This window comes from Crinia signifera, chromosome 1 (assembly GCF_055691185.1).
Source record: "Crinia signifera chromosome 1, ASM5569118v1, whole genome shotgun sequence".
Lineage (NCBI taxonomy): Eukaryota > Metazoa > Chordata > Amphibia > Anura > Myobatrachidae > Crinia > Crinia signifera.
Window position 1 is genome coordinate 262,840,480 of NC_139217.1, and position 21,865 is coordinate 262,862,344.

The window sequence follows — 21,865 nt, forward strand, 5'->3', positions numbered from 1 at the left end:
TAGGGCACAGATGGGCACGGAGACCGCTCTGCACGCTGTTCCTGACCGGAATGGCGGCTGCAGGGCTGTCTCCGTTATTTCATCTGAGGTGAAATGGCTGTGATTGGTCCGTCGGACCGACGGACCAATCACAGCCTTTGGGGGCAGGTGGGGTGACCACCAGTGTCACCCTTACACCCGGTGGTGATTGGTGCTGTACTTTACAGCACCAATCACCACCGATCCCTGTGTCACCGGCGAACGTTATTCGCCGGTACACAGAAAAACGCTGTAATTGGCTGTTCACATTGAACAGCCAATCACAGCGATCGCCGATGGGCGAGGGCATCGCTGCCCCCCCTGGGCAATGAGGGAAGATGTCTGCTGTCAGGGACAGCAGACATCGTCCCTCTGTCACCGCGTCTCTAGACGCGGTGACAGTTAAATGGCATGACGTACATTTATGCCATGTGTCGGGAAGTACATCCCGACCATGACGTAAATGTACGTCAAATGTCGGGAAGGGGTTAAATGTGTCAGTGAATAATGAGTGCACCTGCCGGGTGACCTGGAAAATGTGCACTGTTGGGGGTGTCCTGAGGACCAAGGTGTTTTTTTTTTTTTTTTTTTTTTAAATAGTCTTTATTTTTGTTCTTCTCAATATCAAATGTAAACTTACATACTTTGTTTCAGATATTAACATTCTTATACACACACATATAAAATCATTTTCTTTTGCGCACATCTTAAATCGGCGCTTACAGGTTGAGAGCCACTGATCTATTTCATAATGATATATCAGGCTAAACTATATGGATCGCTCGATAAAAAGCATGAGCTCTCCTGAAACCACATAGATTCAGCGAAACCTGTGTGTTTTCAGCCAGCGCAGCTACTGTGGCAAGCGAAACAATATACCCGATAAGCTGTGGCACGGACGACTTTACAGCGATTGCGGGTAATAGGATATCCGCATAATTCTATTATAATATAAATATGAAAACAAGCACTCTCCAAACGTTAGATGTTACAAATGATCTAGTCTTAGCCAGATGTTTCAGTTATTTCTTCAAAGGACCAAAAAGTTTCAAAAGACAGAAAAGACTGTTTAAAACTAGATACCTTTCACCATTTAATGTCTGCAGAGTGCTGTGTTTTTTCTATGGAATCCGGATAGCTTATAGTCAATAGGTCCATATGCATATAGTGGACAAGGTGAAGTTGTCAACAATGAGGAAAAAAAAAACATGATCAAAAGTGATGTAGACCTCTTGTTGACATTTTGCTTGTGTCGACCTAATGTACCATACATACTAGGGGATAAGTACACATTCTCCACACTCCACATACATTTGCTTGCTATGCACACACGTTCACACACGTTAACACACGTAAACAAAATCACTCCAGTCCCTCCCATCCAGTTATACTCAACACCCATTCCCACCCAGTTTATGGTACTCTTCTCATCGGATGATCAGGGTTAATGATCTAGATAAATACACATTCATGTGAATTGGTCAGAGACATATAAGGTACCTGTTATCCATCATTGCAATGTACACAGACTCGGGGCTGACTGAGAAAAAGGACAGCATCTCCTCTTCCAAGCACTCCAGGGTACCCTGTTACCGGAATAGAACCACATTATCATTTTAAACAGGATTTAAAAACAGCATATATAATGTTCTATTGCCTGCTTGGTGAAAATACTATAAGCAGCATTTATACTGTGTCAGGATAGTGCCACCAGCATTCTGCGGTGGATTGTAAGCTTGCAGCAGGGCCCTCCTACCTCCAAGTCTTTCTGTTACCCAGTTTATCACGGTCTACTATTGTAAATCGCAACGGAATCTGCTGCGCTATAGAAGAAACTGTAAATAAATTAAATAAATAAATACATAAATGTCACTGCTGAGAATCATAGGGGGGTAATCAATCGTCGGGGAGATGCCCGCCGGGCCCTATTCAATGCTGTCTTACCAGACAGCATTGAGCAGGGTATCTCGGCAGAACAAGCCCGACATCACAAGCTGTCGGGCTCGTTCTGCCGAGAAGTGACGAGTTGCCGGCTGCAGCTCGCCTCTTCCCGGCCGCAACTCGCGGCCACGCCCCCTTCTCGTCCCGCTGCAGGCGGGACATTGAATCCCGCCTGCATGTTCTCGCTCGACTGCCGTGACCCTCACATTGAATACCCCCCTAAAAAACTTCTTGGTAGAATGCGTATTCAATTACTACCTGATGGATTCTGCTTAACAACTATTTAAATTAACAGACATCGTTTTCATTAACCAGGGCTTCTAAAAATCTGTTGGACTGTAGAGCCAATGTCTATCACCTTGGACCATGTGTCCAAGCAGCAGAGAGGCTGCCTATTCATACTACTCCAGTCAGGGAGCAGCAAAAGAAGCCTCCACTATCCTGCACAACTACTAAATTACATAACTCTATCTAACCCACATTACTAACCGTTATGCATAAAGAGCAAAGAGTCAACAGAACTTTGCAGAGAAAACTTACTTTTTTGTCCCAAGTCTACTAGTCTTGATTTTTCTCATAAATATGATGACACTGGAGCACAAAGACTGAAACAACTCAAATGTGGGGAAAACATAAACTACACAGATAGGTCCCAGGCTTGGATCAAATCCATGACAGCAGTGCTGTGAGGCAACAAAGAGACCAACTGTGCCACTACACTTTGCTCGATTCACCAAGCTACTACGCAAGTTACCTTTGCTATCGGATACTCACTTTCATAGCAAACCTTTCCAAGTTTCTTTTTCTTAGTTTATAGTGATCAGCACAAAAGGGGGGCAGCAGATACAAAATTAAAGCACACAATTTAAATCTCTGACACAATGACGCTGCTGCAGCAGCAGCAGCAGCACAAGGAAGTCACACAAGGAAGTCACACCAGGAGCTGGCACCAACGCTGATCAGGTCAGTAATAGGGCACAGATGGGCACGGAGACCGCTCTGCACGCTGTTCCTGACCGGAATGGCGGCTGCAGGGCTGTCTCCGTTATTTCATCTGAGGTGAAATGGCTGTGATTGGTCCGTCGGTCCGACGGACCAATCACAGCCTTTGGGGGCAGGTGGGGTGACCACCAGTGTCACCCTTACACCCGGTGGTGATTGGTGCTGTACTTTACAGCACCAATCACCACCGATCCCTGTGTCACCGGCGAACGTTATTCGCCGGTACACAGAAAAACGCTGTAATTGGCTGTTCACATTGAACAGCCAATCACAGCGATCGCCGATGGGCGAGGGCATCGCTGCCCCCCCTGGGCAATGAGGGAAGATGTCTGCTGTCAGGGACAGCAGACATCGTCCCTCTGTCACCGCGTCTCTAGACGCGGTGACAGTTAAATGGCATGACGTACATTTATGCCATGTGTCGGGAAGTACATCCCGACCATGACGTAAATGTACGTCAAATGTCGGGAAGGGGTTAAATGTGTCAGTGAATAATGAGTGCACCTGCCGGGTGACCTGGAAAATGTGCACTGTTGGGGGTGTCCTGAGGACCAAGGTGTTTTTTTTTTTTTTTAAATAGTCTTTATTTTTGTTCTTTTCAATATCAAATGTAAACTTACATACTTTGTTTTAGATATTAACATTCTTATACGCTATAGAAGAAACTGTAAATAAATTAAATAAATAAATACATAAATGTCACTGCTGAGAATCATAGGGGGGTAATCAATCGTCGGGGAGATGCCCGCCGGGCCCTATTCAATGCTGTCTTACCAGACAGCATTGAGCAGGGTATCTCGGCAGAACAAGCCCGACATCACAAGCTGTCGGGCTCGTTCTGCCGAGAAGTGACGAGTTGCCGGCTGCAGCTCGCCTCTTCCCGGCCGCAACTCGCGGCCACGCCCCCTTCTCGTCCCGCTGCAGGCGGGACATTGAATCCCGCCTGCATGTTCTCGCTCGACTGCCGTGACCCTCACATTGAATACCCCCCTAAAAAACTTCTTGGTAGAATGCGTATTCAATTACTACCTGATGGATTCTGCTTAACAACTATTTAAATTAACAGACATCGTTTTCATTAACCAGGGCTTCTAAAAATCTGTTGGACTGTAGAGCCAATGTCTATCACCTTGGACCATGTGTCCAAGCAGCAGAGAGGCTGCCTATTCATACTACTCCAGTCAGGGAGCAGCAAAAGAAGCCTCCACTATCCTGCACAACTACTAAATTACATAACTCTATCTAACCCACATTACTAACCGTTATGCATAAAGAGCAAAGAGTCAACAGAACTTTGCAGAGAAAACTTACTTTTTTGTCCCAAGTCTACTAGTCTTGATTTTTCTCATAAATATGATGACACTGGAGCACAAAGACTGAAACAACTCAAATGTGGGGAAAACATAAACTACACAGATAGGTCCCAGGCTTGGATCAAATCCATGACAGCAGTGCTGTGAGGCAACAAAGAGACCAACTGTGCCACTACACTTTGCTCGATTCACCAAGCTACTACGCAAGTTACCTTTGCTATCGGATACTCACTTTCATAGCAAACCTTTCCAAGTTTCTTTTCACTTACCAGCATCCCATTCTACCTATTTCCTTCCTCACTTCTGTGCACCCACCACACCTATACAAGCAAATAAAAATACATTTAAAAATCTCTCCTGACCTGATCCTTGTCTTGGCTACTGGTGAAAATCTCAAACTATAGGCCTTTGGAGGGGGTGTGGCCTGACCAGCAAAGGAAGTAGCACACATATCCTACAACCACCCAGGCACAAATAAAACCACCCACACGGCCGACACAACAAGGTAGACCCCAGCGGTCCCTAAACACTTAATTCTGCCTTGGGAGAAGTTTGCTGCATCAGGACCCCCTGCCCCACCAACGCGACAGCCATCTTAGAAACCAGAGCTGGAGGATACTGGTGCCTTATCCCTGCAGTGAAGGGGATAAAGGGTAAGACCCCGACCACATCCCCCCCCCCCCCCCAACCTCGGTCTGCACTTAGTGCTTCATTTGAACCTACCTCCATGTCCTCTACATCTATATCAAATATGGAAGACAATGACCCCATAACAATTGGAGTTATGAAACAATTGCTAAAACTCTTTTAAATGCAGACTTTTCCCAGGAACTCAAGGCGGCCATCTAATCCTGCCAACAATCTATAGACGCAGTAGGTCAATGTGTCGATCACCTGGAAACGAAAATGGAGGAGGTGGTGAGGTCCCACAATGAACTGATCGTCCTGCATGAAAAACTCTAACAGAACACAACTCTTCGTAGCAAACTTTGCGACCTTGAAGACAGAGCGGGAAGAAACAATATTAAGATTAGAGGCATACCGGAATCTGTCCCCAATGATGTCCTTGTGGAATATGTTACGGACCTGTTCTCAAAACTTCTACCGACGGTTCATATCTCAGACTTTCTGCTGGACCGTATACACTGCGTAGCGAAAGCCAAAAATGCGCCAAAAGAGGCCCCACGGGTCACACTGATGAGGTTCCACCATTTCCATATAAAGGGCCCTCAGATGTTACCGATACTATCCTGGGAGATCTCCAGATCTTTGGGGACCTCTCTGCTTCCACTCTGGCCCTGAGAAGATCCTTTGCTCCAATCACTCAAACGTGGACATTCCATACCGATGGGGCTTCCCAACCAAATTGATGGTCAGACGAAATGAGCCCACTACCATCATCTCCTCTCCGGAGGCTGGAGTAAAGATATAAGTGGACTGGAACATAGTCACACTACCGACCCCTATCAACAAGGTTGCACAGGAATGGTCCACGTCTAACCACACATCGTGAACGTAACGTATCTAGAATATACATGTTCAGTATTATAAATTACTGTTAAATTTAACACTCTTACTTAAGAAGTTATGCATCTTTGCCTGTTGTCTCTTTTGTGCTCCGTTTGGTAGGACGCGCGACTCTTGCATTGTTCAGACTTAGTTTATGGGGGGGGGGGATGGAGATCTTAGAATGCACACCCGATTTACATGAGGTGCTATCATGCTGGGACTTGTAGTTCTGCAAAGAAAGACATGTGGTGCAGATGCACACTCCATATTATTAATCAAAATCTTTTGGATGTGTGGAGTGGAGTGTGCATCTGCACCACATGTCTTTCATTGTTCAGACTTAGGGTCTGCCCAATTCACAAAGACCCTTGCGCACCTCACTCGGATAAACGAATTCTAAGCGAAGGTGAGTTCACCCATTCTATTAGCCATATTTAGATCGTGTGTCCATTTTGAAAACTGATGCGGTCTAGTACTCTAATTTTGATATAGTCCAATTTTTATATATTTTCACTACTGGTTTAAATATCTATGTGTGTTCTAATGTTGAACTGTCGTTCCAATATTTTATTGTTTTTCATGTAACAACACTAGGTATAGTTCCCTTTAACTGTTCGCTAATGGAGGCCCCGGTCTTGACCCTGGCTGAGGCACCATACCGAAATGTGCCACCAAGTTTGGTGGCCTCCTTCAACACCTCTATGGTGCGCATCTCTAAATTTCTATTACTACTTCTGTCTCTGTCTGTCCCCTATATATACACCCACACTCCTACCTTGATTCAGAAAACAACTCGTATATGCCCCCAATACAAAGCAAGTCCCATTTATAAGGAAATTCTGCTTAACCCTCCAATCATGTCACAAAGGCTCATTGTTAGGCGATTTCAATTTAGTTCTCGACCCAAACATGGACGAATCGACCCCACACCCTCTCATTACAGCTCCCTCACCGAAAAACCAATGTTAAGCTTTCCAACGCACACTCTATGAGTTTGGACTATATGACATTTGAAGGGCGAGAAATCCTAACTCACCACAGAACATTTTCTAGGATAGATCTGTCTGTCGGATGGGAGAACCCTCCAGCAGATCAGGGCGGCCGATATTATCTCGGTCCCCTGGTCAGACCACTCGGCCCTTTTACTTAAATGGGACCTTAATTTTTGTAGAATGCCCCCTAGACAATGGCGACTCGGTGAGTATCTCCTATCCGACTCGGACGCTAGATCCTTTATAGACAAATCCCTCTCACTGTACCTAGACACGAACTCGCTGACTGAGACATCCCTGTCCACACACTGGTGCACCCTAAAAGCAGTGGTCAGGGGATCCTTTATCCAAGCAGCAGCAGAACACCATAAGAAACTGTCTAAGAAACGTGAGGCAATTGAATCTAGACTGATTGATTTAGAACATAAACTCAAATTAGCCCCTTCCAATAGAACTGTATATAGGGAACTCCTTAAGACGAGAGAAGAATGGGTACTTATGTAATATCTGGGCTCCCGTTTTTCTTATGAGACCGCGTCCCCTTGCGGGGCTCTCTGCGCTCGCCACGCTTCGGGCACGGTGGCTCGCCACACTATATAAAATCAACTCCATGCGTAGTTGGATAGTAGGGGTATGAAAAAATGGGGTGCATTTAACATGGGAGCCCAGATAATACATAAGTACCGAAGAATGGAACACCTATCCATGACTGAAGTACATAAAAACTTATTTAAGCTAAAACAAAAAGGTCCTACACCCAAGGCGATATAGCAGGCAGACTTCTAGCCAGGAAGTTAAGAGGGAAACAAGCAAAGGAACGCACAAAACACATCACAAACCTAAAGGGAACAGTCACAGACCCACTCGATATAGCCAACACCTTTGCCGAATATTATTCCTCCCTATATAACCTCCAACAAGACCATCATACTCCCCAACCCACAACTGAAACTATAGAGTCTTTCTTGCAACACCTCAACCTTCCTTTACTAGACCAGTCAACCCTACAAACCCTTGAGCGCCCATGGTCAACTGATGAGATCCAAAAAGTAATCGATAATCTACCAGCTGAGAAGGCCCCAGGACCAGATGGTTATACCAATAGATTCTATAAAGTATTTAGAGACCTACTAAACCCTCTCTTAGTCCCCCTTTTCAATGAGGCAACGACATGTGGATCGTTCCCAACCAAAATGTTAGAAACCCGAATAGTCGCATTCCTCAAACCAGGTAAAAACCCTAAGATTTTAACTAACTACCGCCCGATAGCTCTGCTAAACACATATCAAAATCTACGCTAAGCTGATAGCAAACAGACTCAACCCTCTCCTCCCACATCTAGTAAACCAAGACCAAGTGGGCTTTGTCATGGGGAGACAAGCAACGGACAATACCAGGAGGATTATCAGTGTCATTGATGCCTTCTCTGCGTCATCGGAGCCTTTATTACTACTGTCGCTCGATGCAGAGAAGGCATTCGATAGATTACATTGGGATTATTTACGGGCTGTCTTGCAGAAAATTGGTATAAAAGGATAGGGCCCTATCTTCTATTACGGCCCTTTACTCTAACCCGACAGCCAGAGTTTTCGTAAACTGTATGCTCTCGTCTACTTTTGGGATCTCTAATTGCACCCGACAAGGGTGTTCCCTGTCCCCGTTAATGTTCGTTTAGCAATAGAACTAATTTGAGCATCTACCACTATCTGTATCCATGCCCTAAACTGGCCAGAATGTGGTCCAGAGCATTTACCCTACTCTCTGAAATTTCAGGGACTCATATTCCTCCCCACCCGAAAAAAGCATTATTCCATCTATTCCCAGACAATATCCCCAAGGATATTCACTATGTTCTGGGCCATGTATTGATCTCAAACAAGCTGTTCCTAGCTTGGCACCCAGATTTTCTACGTATGTAGGGGAATCGCATGTGCTTTTTTTTTTGCATGCGATGCGATTTTTCAATGTATAAGCACCCATACCATGAGATGTGATGGCATTGCATGGAATTTTTCTGTGCAATGCGATTTTTCATTGTATAAGTACCCATACTATGAGATGTGATGGTACTTCATTTTAAAAGCACCCACGCACACCCCCACTATCCACGTCACCCTGAAGCGTGGCGAGCCCCGCGAGAGAAAGCGGTTAAGCGTCCTCCCGACCTTTTCATACCCCCACTATCCACATCAGTGTGGAGTTGATTTTGTAAAGTGTGGCGAGCGCAGCGAGCCCGAAGCGTGGCGAGGGGACGCGGATTACTTTACATGTATTACGCGTCCGCTCGCCACACTTTATAAAATCAACTCCACGCCAATGTGGAGAGTGGGGGTATGAAAAGGTCGGGAGGACGCCTAACTGTGCGCTCGCCACGCTTCGGGGGGACATTATAGTGAGGGTGTGCATTTAAAATGAAGTACCATCACATCTCATGGTATGGGTACTTTACAATGAAAAATTGCATTGCACAGACAAATTGCATGCGATGCAAATTCACTAAGCAGAATAGCCCACTAAGCAAAAAGCTTAGTGGGCGCCATGCTAGGAAACAAGTACCCTAGCAAGACACTGGTGCACTCCCCTGGTCCCAACGATCCTAACTATCGTGGCGGCTGTTCAAAGCCACTTCCAGTGAAACAGAAGGCTCAGCCTATGCACTGTCCACCAACCTTCCCGCATCAAAATGAGCGGCGTGGATCACTCACAAATTGGCAAACACCCACTGACGGAAGCGGTTATATCTCAAACGGCCCCAAAATTACAGGGTGCACGAAGGATTACCTCCCTACCAGCTATACTTCTACATGAAAATCAAATGGGTGGAGTACAGAAATGTATATAACACCACCTCTGTTTGGCCATATCATTTAAAACCAGGCCTCGTATCCCTTTGATTTTCAATATTCCCAATATCTCCCTATTTGCTACCTGTGTAATAGCGTAGCATCCCTGTCAGAATCAGCGTAGTGTTCGCGCGGCCAGCGTAGTCAGTCAGAAGTAGTGTAGTGTTCCCTCGTCCAGCTTAGTCAGCGTCCCGGTCGGATATGTGTTCCTTAAACACCCCCACTATCCACGCCAGCCTGAAGCGTGGCAAGCGCAGCGAGCCCCCGAGGGGATGCTTTATGCGCCCACCCCCCAACCTGTTCATACCCCCACTATCCACGTCAGCGTGGAGTTGATTTTATAAAGTGTGGCGAATGCAGCGAACCACCAAGCCCGCAGCGGGGCGAGCCCCGCGAGGGAACACCGAATATATGCCAACGTGGATAATGGGGGTATGAACAGGTCAGGGGGACGCGGCTGTACCCCCCTTTTTAATATTTGAAAACTCAAATAAAGATTGTTGTTCTAAAAAAAAAAAAAAAAAAAAAAAAAAAAAAAAACCACTACCGACCTTTGGTAAACCTTGCTATATGTTCTTTGTTCCACATCAATACATTCATTTATCATCTACCAATACCACCAACCTTAGCCACACATCTTTTCACTACCATCCCTCCCAATTACCAGATCTGTGGGATATCACATCCATCCATTACACATTTTCAAATCTCTCAACCTCCCTGCCATTACAGAAATCTGGCTAACTTCATCTGATGAAGTATCTCCTGCTCTTCTGAACAGGATACACTCAGAGTTATGGACACAGAGAAGGTGGTTTAATAGGAAACCTAGTTTGTCCATACCGTAACTTATTTATATAGCGCACACAAATTCCGCAGCACTGTACAGAGAAAGTTTGAGAATTAACATTAGGTCCTGCCCTAGTGGAGCTTACAATCCCTACCACATGTACATTTACACAGACATTCCAGGGTTAATTTGTTGGAAGCCATTTAACCTACCAGTATATTTTCGGAATGTGGGAGGAAACTGGAGTACCTGGAGGAAACCAACGCAAGCACAGGGAGAATATACAAACTCCGTACAGTTAGGGTTATGGTGGGAATCAAACCCATGACCTCGGTGTAATGGTTAGCTTTACTGCATCACAGCACTGTCCGTATTGCCCACGATGCAGCAGCAATGCACCGGCTACCATTCCTACACTATCCATTGAGTTCATTGATCATCCACAGGTTGCGTTTTCAAATTAAAATTGACAACTTTGTCTGGCATAGTCCTATTTTTTAACCTGCACGCTCTTTCAGTAGGTCATTTTAATATTCACATTGACAACACTACTGTCTCTAGTGCCACAAGATGGCCGCTGGTAAGGAGGATTTATTTATTTACAGTTTCTTATATAGCGCTTTATAATAGTAGACAGTGATAAAACAAACTGGGTAAGAACAGACAGACTTGGAGGTAGGAGGGCCCTGCTGCAAGCTTACAATCTATAGGAATATAGGAGGGAAACCCAAGGACAGGCACCAGTAATAGCATAGCAGTCCCAAGTTGCAAGTCCAGAAGGGGAGCTATATTATACATAAGTGCATGGTCGGCTTTTGAGCTGAAAGCAGCTCAAAATTACAAAACGGAGCTGCTTTCAGCTCAAAATTTCCCAGTGTGTATGGGCCTATAGAACACTAGGTATTGATGCAATAGAGAACATTACATTATACGGTTGGCAGTATTTGAAGTTAAAAAAAATTATTGACCGCGTTTTATGTAATAATGAAGCAGAAGACAAATCATTCATAGCAATAATAGGCATTCATACTAGTTCTCTTAATCCCCAAAATATTTTCTAATGAATAAAAAAAATAAAAATAAAATAAAATAAAAAACTGAACCCCGCCTTACACTTTTCAACACAAATATCAATTGTGCAAAAAGCTTAATAACATTTTACTTAGAATATCCACTATCTGTAAAAGCTCCTGGAAGTTTAAAGTCACATTTTTGACTAACAAATTGCAGCATTGTTAAATACCGACCTCAAGAGATGTATTTGTCAGAGGGAGATGTATCAAAGCTTGGAGAAAGAACTATTCAACTCATGTTTTTCAGACACGCTGATTGGTTGGAATGTTCTCTCTTTTAGAGGCTTAAATAAGTCTTCCCTCAGTGACTTTACCATTGACCTAGTAACTGTTCCACAAAAGAATTTAACAAGATCATAAAGGGTTGGGGTACTTCTTTAATTTCACGGCGCCAGCATGGCGCCGCGCTACTTCCGGGTTACGCTCGCCACAAACTAAGTAAAATAAACGAAGTTAACGCCATGCCAACATGGATAGTTCATACCTCCACTATCCATGTTGGCATGGAGTTGATTTTAATTAGCGTGGCGAGCGTAGCGAGCCACCGAGCCCGCAAGGGGACTCTGACGCGCGGCGCCATGCTGGCGCCGTGAAAGTAAAGAAGTACCGGGTTGGGTTAATTTGGTCTACAGCATGATGATCGACAGTCATTAAGTCGACACCATTAGGTCAACATGGGTCTAGGTCGACAGGGGTTTTTTCACTGTTTCTTTACCTGAATGTCAACAGTCGACTGACACAGTTTAGTGTCCCGCATCCCCTTGCATCGCTCGCCATGCGTCGGGCACGCTGCCTCGCTACGTTTGGCACACTATTTTATTCTCCCACCACGCCCTAGTGGATGGTAGGGCATGAAATACCGCCTGTTGGCACATGTCGACCTTTTGACTGTCGACCTAGACACTGTCAAACTAATGATGACCTTTCGACCTATAACCATGCCGACCTAATGACTGTCGACCATCATGCTGTAGACCAAATGGCCGCATCCCATCATAAAAACACAGAGTTTATTTAATGTATATAAAAAAAAAAAAAAAAAGGGTACTTGTTTCCTAGCACGGCCACAATCGCGGCCATCGTGTGTCATTTTTAGTGGTATACGACGCGACCGACGCGATGCCCCCGATTTTCCCATTGAAATGCATTGTAAATAGTCAAAATCGCGTCGGATGCGGAAAAAAAAAACCTTAACGCGATGCCCACGATTTCCCCATAGGAAACAATGTTAAATGGCTCAATGTACCCGCGATGCCCCCGATTTCTCATAGGGAACAATGTTAAATACCTCAATTTCACCAAATCATCATAGGGAACAATGGTAAATGGGCCAGAAAGCCCCAAAAACACCCCAGAACAGTGAAATGTCCCCCCAAAAGTATTTGACGCCACCCCACGATCAACGCGAACCCGAAGCGTGGCGAGCGCAGCGAGCCCACGAGGGGCGGCGGTACGCGTCCTCCGACCTTTTCATACCCCCCACTATCCACTAGGGCGTGGAGTTGAGAATAGAATAGTGTGGCGAGCGTAGCGAGCCACCGAGCCCGAAGCGTGGCGAGCCCCGCGAGGGGACGCGGATACCTTCACAGGTAAACGCGTCCCTTCGCGGGCTTCACAGGTATCCGTGTCCGCTCGCCACGCTTCGGGCTCGGTGGCTCGCTGCGCTCGCCACACTATTCTATTCTCAACTCCACGCCCTAGTGGATAGTGGGGGTATGAAAAGGTCGGAGGACGCGTACCGCCGCCCCTCGCGGGCTCGCGTTGCCACGCGTCGCCACGCTTTGGGTTCGCGTTGATCGTGGGGTGGCGTCAAATACTTTTGGGGGGACATTTCACTGTTCAGGTGTGTTTTGGGGGGTTTATGGCCCATTTAACATTGTTTCCTATGATGATTTGGGTAAATTGACCCATTTAACATTGTTTCCTATGGAAAATCGGGGGCATCGCGTCTAAATTGAGGCATTTAACATTGTTCCCTATGGGGAAATCGCGGGCATCGCGTCGCGACCATCGCACCCGATTTTTTTAGTGCTTGCGATGGCCGCGATGCCCCCGATTTTTCCTCACGATGCCCACGATCATGATCGTTGTGGCCGTGCTAGGAAACAAGTACCAAAAAAAGTAGTGAGGTGTGAAACCTGGATAAGCAGAGTACCACAAACACCTTTAAATTACATTTGTGAAAAGAGCAAATAAAATTAAAATTTAAAAAAAAGAAATAAAAAGGACCTTATTCTTGTAAAGGCAAATTCCTTCTCAAATGGACAAAAACATGTGCACTGCAGATGCAACGTGCAGAGAGATTTAGGCGGGTTATTTTATTTCTGTGCAGGGAAAATACGGACTGCTTTATTTTTACACTGCAATATAGATCTCACTTTGAAGTAAAATCCCACCAAAATGTAATTCTCTCTGCACAAGTTACATCTGCCCCACCTGCAGTGCACATGGTTTTGTACATTTCGAGAAGGAATTTGCCTTTGCGAGTGAACCAGAATAAGGGCCAAAGTGTACGGTGTCACCTGGATATCACCAGTGATATCCTGGAATACATCGTGGGGTATATCTGCCTTAAGCAGTGTACACTAGTCAAAATCACCTAGGTGGTTAGCCATAAATCGCCACGGGTGTACACAGCGGGCAACAGCGATGTGCAGCTCCGCAGCATTGCTAAATCCCGGCCAATCAGGCTGTACAGGAAAGAAAATTTGGTACTTGTGTAGTTTCACGGCGCCACCGCGCGCACAGTCTGTTAGAAACTTGGCAGCTTGCCAGACTCTGTGTGCGTGCCGCTCTAGCTGTTATCCTAGCTGTTCTCAGCGCTACGTTACCAGCGAAGCGTGTGCGCGTACCCCTCTAGCTGTTCTCATTGCAGCGATACGCTATACAATTGAGACGCTTTAGCGTCTGAATTCCGAGTCCTTGCAAGCCGCTAAGAAGGGGGTTATCTGGATTCAGATGCTAATGCGTCTGAATTTGGTAGGGTGTAGGGGTACATAGGGGTGCACTGTGCAAAACACTCCTAAACCTGTTCACAATGACACTAGTCGACATAACAGCTGTCGACCTTGTTAATTCCACTATCCACGTCAACCCGAAGCGTGGCGAGCCCCGCGAGGGGTGGCAGTACGCGTCCTACGACCTTTTCATACCCCCACTATCCACGTACCGCCGCCGCTCGCCACGCTTCGGGTTGACGTGGATAGTGGAATTAACAAGGTCGACAGCTGTTATGTCGACTAGTGTCATTGTGAACAGGTTTAGGAGTGTTTTGAACAGTGTACCCTACCAAATTCAGACGCATTACCGTCTGAATCCAGATAACCGCCTTCTTAGCGGCTTGCAAGGACTCAGGATTCAGACGCTAAAGCGTCTCAATTGTAGCGTGTACATTACGCTACGCTGATAGCGTAGCGCTGCAATGAGAACAGCTAGAGTGGCACACGCTACACTGGTAACGTAGCGCTGAGAACAGCTAGGATAACAGCTAGAGCGGCACGCGCACAGTTAAACAGAGACTCTGTCAACCTAATGACTATCGACCTAAGTCGGGTTGACAATACAACCGTATTGCCAAGTTTCTGAAACAGACTGTGCGCACGGTGGCGCCGTGAAACTACACAAGTACCGAAAATTTTGACTAGATGCCACCTGCACAGTGTATTTGGCCGCAGCTCTTGGGGCGGGCAGGATTCAGGTAGCCGTCTTTAGTACAAACATGGCTGTCTAAATCGCCGTAAAAGATTACTGTGTGTACACCCCTAAACTATTGGAACACGGTTGTATTGTCAACCCGACTTAGGTCGACAGTCATTAGGTTGACACCGTTGGGTCGACAGGGTTCTAGGTCGACATGGGGTTTTTCAAGGCGACAGGCAGTATTTCATGCCCTACTACACTAGGGCATGGTGGGAGAATAATATTGTGTGCCCAAAACATTGCGAGGGAAGCGAGCTATGCGAGGGGCTGCAGTTGACTTCCAACTGTCGACATTCGGGTAAACAAAAAACCCATGTCGACCTTGCGATCTAACGCATTTGTCGACCTAAACCCATGTCGACCTAGAATCCTGTCGACCCAAAACGGGCTCGACCTAAGTCGGGCCGACAATACGATCCACACTTAATAATAATAGCACGCAAAGTAATGCTAGACCTTTTCTTATTATCTATCTATCTATTGTGGGGAATTACTCCTTTACCATTGGAATTTGACGTCTTTTAAGAGTACAACGCAGGCTGCGGCTGATCCTCTGGTAACACTCCTCAGGGGTGTAAGCGGGATGCTCTAAGGGAGAGAAAATGTACAAAGTTAATAGGATTTATAAAAAAAAAAAAAAAGGTGAAACCACATACACGGACAAAAACATAACACGACCACAGCAGTATCACTCCATAAGCGTAAACAATACAGTCTCTCTGTATCGGTTTTACGCTACATCATCTTCACATAGAACTATTTTGACAAAACAGGTGCCTTTCTATGAGATATAGCACTCATGGGTGTCTGGTCACACACAGATATAAAAGTGTGTCTTGGGTGGCTGAATATATTTGTGCATCACAACGCACACCAAGTTGTGTGTATAATATCATTAGAAATCAAGCGTGAACACAACCTAAGAGTGGTCCCTTATTCTTAAAATAGCACCGAACTTCACTAGCTAGGGAGATAATGCCACAGCCAGGGCATACACAGAGTCCTGTGTCCAAAGCATTGCTCTACCCAGGCCAGGGTTTCTTGGGGAGGTGGGGGATACCGCCTCTATGGGGTACCCCAGGATTGAGCTGAAGCCCAAAGCCATCTCCCATCACCTTGGGCAGTGGGTGCGAGATTGATAGCAAATGGGGGGGGGGGGGGGAGTAGCACAAGGAAATAGTTTTAGGCGTCCCTGCAAAATGAAGAAAAAAAACTTAAAGGTTTAGTAGTAGTGGTAGTTTGTTTTTTTCTATGGCGCCACAAAGTGCCCGCAGTGCCGTACATAGCAATCAAAAAAACTAATTACAAGGTAATGTACAGGGTCGGTTGATAAAATACAGCATAAATAGGGGTATAGCTGGTAGAACTAAAATCCGCATCAGTTCTGAAGTAGGTGTCAAAATCGTTGAGGAGACTGAAGATGAAGTAGAGGAAGGGAAGAACAGGGCAGGAGCACTGGCGAGGTAAAGAGGTAGGGTGAGTACGTGAGGAATGAGGGCCCTACTCATAAGAGTTAACAGACTAAGGAGGTGGGTAGACGAACGAAAAACAACGCACACGCCTTCTTCTGGATAAAACCACATACATTACAATAAAACAAACCATTCAGTTTGATAGATCAAGCTACAGACAGTGCTGAGGGGTAGATTTATTAAGCTCGGTGAAGTGATAAAGTGTCTGGTTTTTATCACCGACCAATCGGCTCCTAACTGTGAAGTTACATGCTTGGTTTGAAAATTGAGAGGTAGGAGCTGATTGGCCAGTGATAAAGACCAGACACTTTACACTTCACAGAGCTGAATAAATCTACCCCTAAATAACAGGTTTAAAATAATGGCCACCACATGTGAGTATTGCTCACAAATCTGGCTTATATCTAACCAGATATTATCTACCCCAATGTTATAATAGATACAACACTTAATACAATGGAACTGGTTATGCAAAAAATGTACACTGGAAAAAAAAAAATGTCTGGAAGTGTGCTTATGAGGAGGGTGAGAAGCAAGGCACATGTAACTGATCTCTGAAAATAGTTTATGATGACTGCAAGGGTGTGCAACTCAGAAACCTTCCTACTAGTAGTACCTTTAAAACCTCCTTCTAACGATGCAGAGGGGGAGTATTTGTTTTAATAGACCTTACAAAAAAGGTAAAAAAAAAATAAGTAGCCACACTTCTGCCCACCGCACACTTCCAGCCTTCCATCTGATATCCTGGTCCCTGGTGTTCTGGTCTGTCACCTTCTTGAAGCTCTATGCTCCGCTGCCACCCCTGTGAGCCTGCCTGTCAGCTATACAAACAGACATTTCTTTCTGAGCAGCAATTCTCTACATACGGCTGCCCACCACTGCATACAGCATGTGGAAGCAAGGTCCATTCGTTCCTCCGTCCAAATGGGAGAGGAGCATAAGAGATAATCAGATATTAGTAGTGACTGTGCTTCATATGAATTTGTACTGCTACAGCTTTGCTAACATCATATAGCACAAACCAATCTCAGCAGCACTAAGGGTCCCCCTAAATTAGGCAGACTTCCCCTAAGGACAAGTCGGCCCCGACTTCCCCTGAGCTCCCTGGGACAGCTTGATAAGATTTGGCACTTAATGTGCCATTTTTTACATGTGATAAATCAGATGCGATTTATCACATGTAATCCTGGGGGAGCTGCAGGCGGGGCAGAGGCAGGAGAGCAGGGTCCATGGTAGAGGCAGGTAGGGAGCTGCGGGAGAGGTATTAATACACTATGCGATTTTGGGCCCGATTTCACCCGATTCTGGAGGATTGGGTCGAGAAATTTGGTGAAATAGCCCAAATTGCGGGGTGTATGACATCCGATCACATCGGACGGTCTGCACATCTTTACATGTGATAAATCAGATGCCATTTATCACATGTAATCCTGGGGGAGCTGCAGGCGGGGCAGAGGCAGGAGAGCAGGGTCCGTGGTTGAGGCAGGCAGGGAGCTGCGGGAGAGGTATTAATACGGTACTTCTGTACTTTCACGGCGCCAGCATGGCGCCGCGCGTCAGAGTCCCCTTGCGGGGCTCGCTTCGCTCGCCCACGCTGCGGGCTCGGTGGCTCGCTACGCTCGCCACGCTAATTAAAATCAACTCCATGCCAACATGGTTAGTGGAGGTATGAACTATCCATGTTGGCATGGCGTTAACTTAGCTAATTTTACTTAGTGGCGAGCGTAACCCGGAAGTACGCCTGGCGCCGTGAAAGTAAAGAAGTACCATTAATACACTACGCGATTTTGGGCCCGATTTCACCCGATTCTGGAGGATTGGGTCGAGAAATTGGTTGAAATAGCCCAAATTGCGGGGTGTATGACATCCGATCACATCGGACGGTCTGCACATCCAGGGGAGCTGCAGGCGGGATAGCGGCAGGGTCCTGACTAGAGGCAGGCTGGCAGCGGAGAGCAGAGTCCGGGGAAGCGGCCAGAGAATAGGAAAAATCCTTTTCAAAAGACTGGCCGACCGCTGATTGGCTGAGAGCTCAACCCAAGTGTTATCACAGTTACACCCCCCCCCCCCCCCCCCCCTTCCACACAGTGAAGAATCCAGACCGGCACTCAGCAATAGTTGAAGAAAGAGGAATTTACTTATTTATTTATATCTCCCCACAAAAGTGTTATATGGCACCCTTAACTACTTTAGAAATAGGGTTATTCCTGTCTTTCCCTTGACCAATTTATACACAAATAGAAATTTTCCATTATACATAAAACATTTAATTTTACAAGCATAAAAAACAATAAAACAAACTTTTCACAGTTATTCTTGTCTTTGGTAATGTTATTCTTTGATTATAGATGATATCTAGTACCCTACGCGTTTCGTCTCGTCAAGAGACTTCATCATGGGAATGCCGATAATATTGTTACAATCTTAGATTGACTTTATGGTGGTATAGACTGAATAAGCCTGCACACTTTATTGTGGTATTCCAGAAGATTTTTTTATTAATTTGTTTTTGTCTGTTAGGAGCTCTTTGACTCACTGTCTTTAGACGTAAATCCTTAAATGTCCATTTTTCATTGATTACTATCAGGAATGTACCTATTATAGAAGGTTATATTCACAATATGCAATTGTTATTCACTCCTGTAAATAATCATATTTTAGAGGTGTATATATAACATTGAATAAAGGATACCACCCTCAATAGTTCCTTAGATAGTTGGTATACAATCCCACTTTTTCAGGAGAGTGTCTAAGGCAAAATATGTAGGAGACCACTCCTTGCTAGACCTGTGCCTGTGTGCTCCTCAAGAACCAAACTGCAAGATTGGAGGCAGGAGCAGATAGAAACTAAGCCGTCATTTTGACATGCTTTTAACTAGTAGACTAATAAGAATAGTCAGCACTCAGTGAATTGTAAAAAAAAAACAAAAAACACACAAACATGTTCTGCTAATGCTATTGCAAATGTACAAATTTCTGTGAATGTTAGGAGCAAATAACTAGGTTTAGAGGTTCTTTCATTCATATGGGTATTATATACACTTTAAAAAAACAACACAAAGTGGCATAACACAAAAATTTGAGAGGAAGATAAAAGATGCACATTAGGCTAGAAAAGGTCTGTCAGGTGGATTGTGCTATAAAACAATAAATGCACTCAGGTACCTGTCCTCTTATCTTTGCCCTTACTTCCCCTTTCTCTGGGTCCCCTCACTTCTTGCTCCAGATAAATAAGAACCTTCTCCTGTTCCTCTCCAGTACGATTCATAAAGTCATTCCATATCTGAAAAATTGAAGAACATTATCTCAAGAACAAAATGTGACCGGATGTTCCATTAGTACTGCAATGGAGCACAAAGAATAAAAGAACATTTGAAGAACTCTATGATGGGTGGAAATCAGCATCAAGAGATAAGTGCTTGTAGTACAATGCAAGACATGGTGGTTTAGATTTGGAACATCAAGGACGACTACATCTGAAACGTCTCCTTGAACACTCTGCAAACCAGCAGGAGAGGTGATAAATTGAATAATGTTCCGGCTTACAAAACAGATTCATATAGATCAGGCAAACTTTAAAAACCATTTGAGAAAACATTGTTGATCTAAAGTGCTGAAACAGTAGGTACAAAATGGATTACAATAGGTGTTGAAGGGCCTAAAAACACATTAAGATACACATGGAAATAGATTTTTTTTTTTTTTCGTAAAATCATTAATAATCTGCACCATTTGTCCTGAACAAGAATATGTTATAATAAATGAAGTCACAATTACATGGGTAACTAGCTTGCCATCTTGATTAAAAGTATATATATATATATATATATATATATATATATATATATATATATATATATATATATATATATATATATATATATATATATATATATATATATATATATATAATGCAATTAGCCAGATACAGCCAACAATGGTCGAAAAGGACTAGTACAGATAGTAATAGATATCAGACAAAGACCACATCTGAGCCCAGTCGAAATCATAAGAAAAGTTGAGCCAAAATAGCAGTGCCCCTTAAGGAGCTTTATCAAGACATGCAATGTATCAGCTTACATACACTGAACAGAATGATTTAGTCTTCAGTTTTCTCATTTAAAGACGACAGCTCTCCTCTTACCATGTTACACCTACCTGACAGCTACTGCTTACCTAGTCCTATCTAGTGCTATCACGGCTTCATTCATCACAAACACAGCGAGGAGTGACCGATATACACTTGCTTCTTCATAACCGCCATTCTGCAAATCTAACAGCACATCTCCATGTACTCCAGAATCCAATCCAAATTATTCCCCATCACAAAGCCTTTAACACCACAATCCTATCATACAATCTGAGACTCATCTGAAAATACTCTCCTCCGCAATCGCTTTAGATCAGCCTGTGACCACCAACAACAAATGTTAACCACTCTGAAAACCCAAGCTTTCTACTACATTCTATTATCTATACCATTTAATCATATAAATCACCCTCACTACTCCTCTACTCTGAGTAGATGATCCTACGTCTCATTTTTACACTTTTTCAATCAGTAGAGAAGGAACCGCCCTACTATTAAAAGTAATATAATGTGGTTATATCAACTTCTATAGGCACAATGCAGACCAAGAATACAAAAACTCAAAAAGAGGCCACCACATGTTATACCGAACACCAAAAGACTGGAGAATAGCAGAGGTAGTGCCATTATTCAAAAAAGGAAAAAAGGAGGTTCTCGCTAATTACAGACCTGTTCGTTTAACATCAATAGTGGGTAAACTATTTGAAGGATTTTTAAGAGATGGTATCCAGCAATATTTAGACCTTTATAGTTTACTCAGTAATAACCAGCATGGGTTCGTGAAAAATCATTCATGCCAAACTAATCTACTTGGTTTCTATGAAGAGGTTAGCAACAACCCTGACAATGGAAACGCTGTAGATGTGATTTTCCTAGATTTTGCTAAAGCCTTCGACACAAGAGGTTGATAAATAAAATGGAGGACCTGGGATTAGGGGCACATATCTGTAGATGGGTAGGGAACTGGCTGTGTAATAAAGAACAAAGAGTGGTCGTGAACAGTGCCATTTCAAATATGATACCAGTACTAAGTGGAGTGCCACAGGGTTCGTTTCTAGGGCCCATTTTATTTAACATTTTATTAACGATATTGGGATGGGGTTACTCAGCAATTTATCCATCT

General features: G+C 44.5%; 1 protein-coding gene across 2 annotated transcripts in view; it reads right to left on the minus strand.

Moving 5' to 3' along the window:
- Positions 1-21,865, minus strand: part of R3HDM4 (R3H domain containing 4) — an 84,847-nt gene that overhangs the window by 11,513 nt on the left and 51,469 nt on the right. For both annotated transcript variants that reach the window (XM_083182163.1, XM_083182170.1), the window contains exons 4-6: positions 19,818-19,935; positions 15,683-15,768; positions 1,519-1,604 (exon numbers count right to left, since the gene is read on the minus strand). In XM_083182163.1, coding sequence (XP_083038289.1) covers positions 1,519-1,604; positions 15,683-15,768; positions 19,818-19,935 — 290 coding nt within the window. The remainder of the gene's footprint in view (positions 1-1,518; positions 1,605-15,682; positions 15,769-19,817; positions 19,936-21,865) is intronic.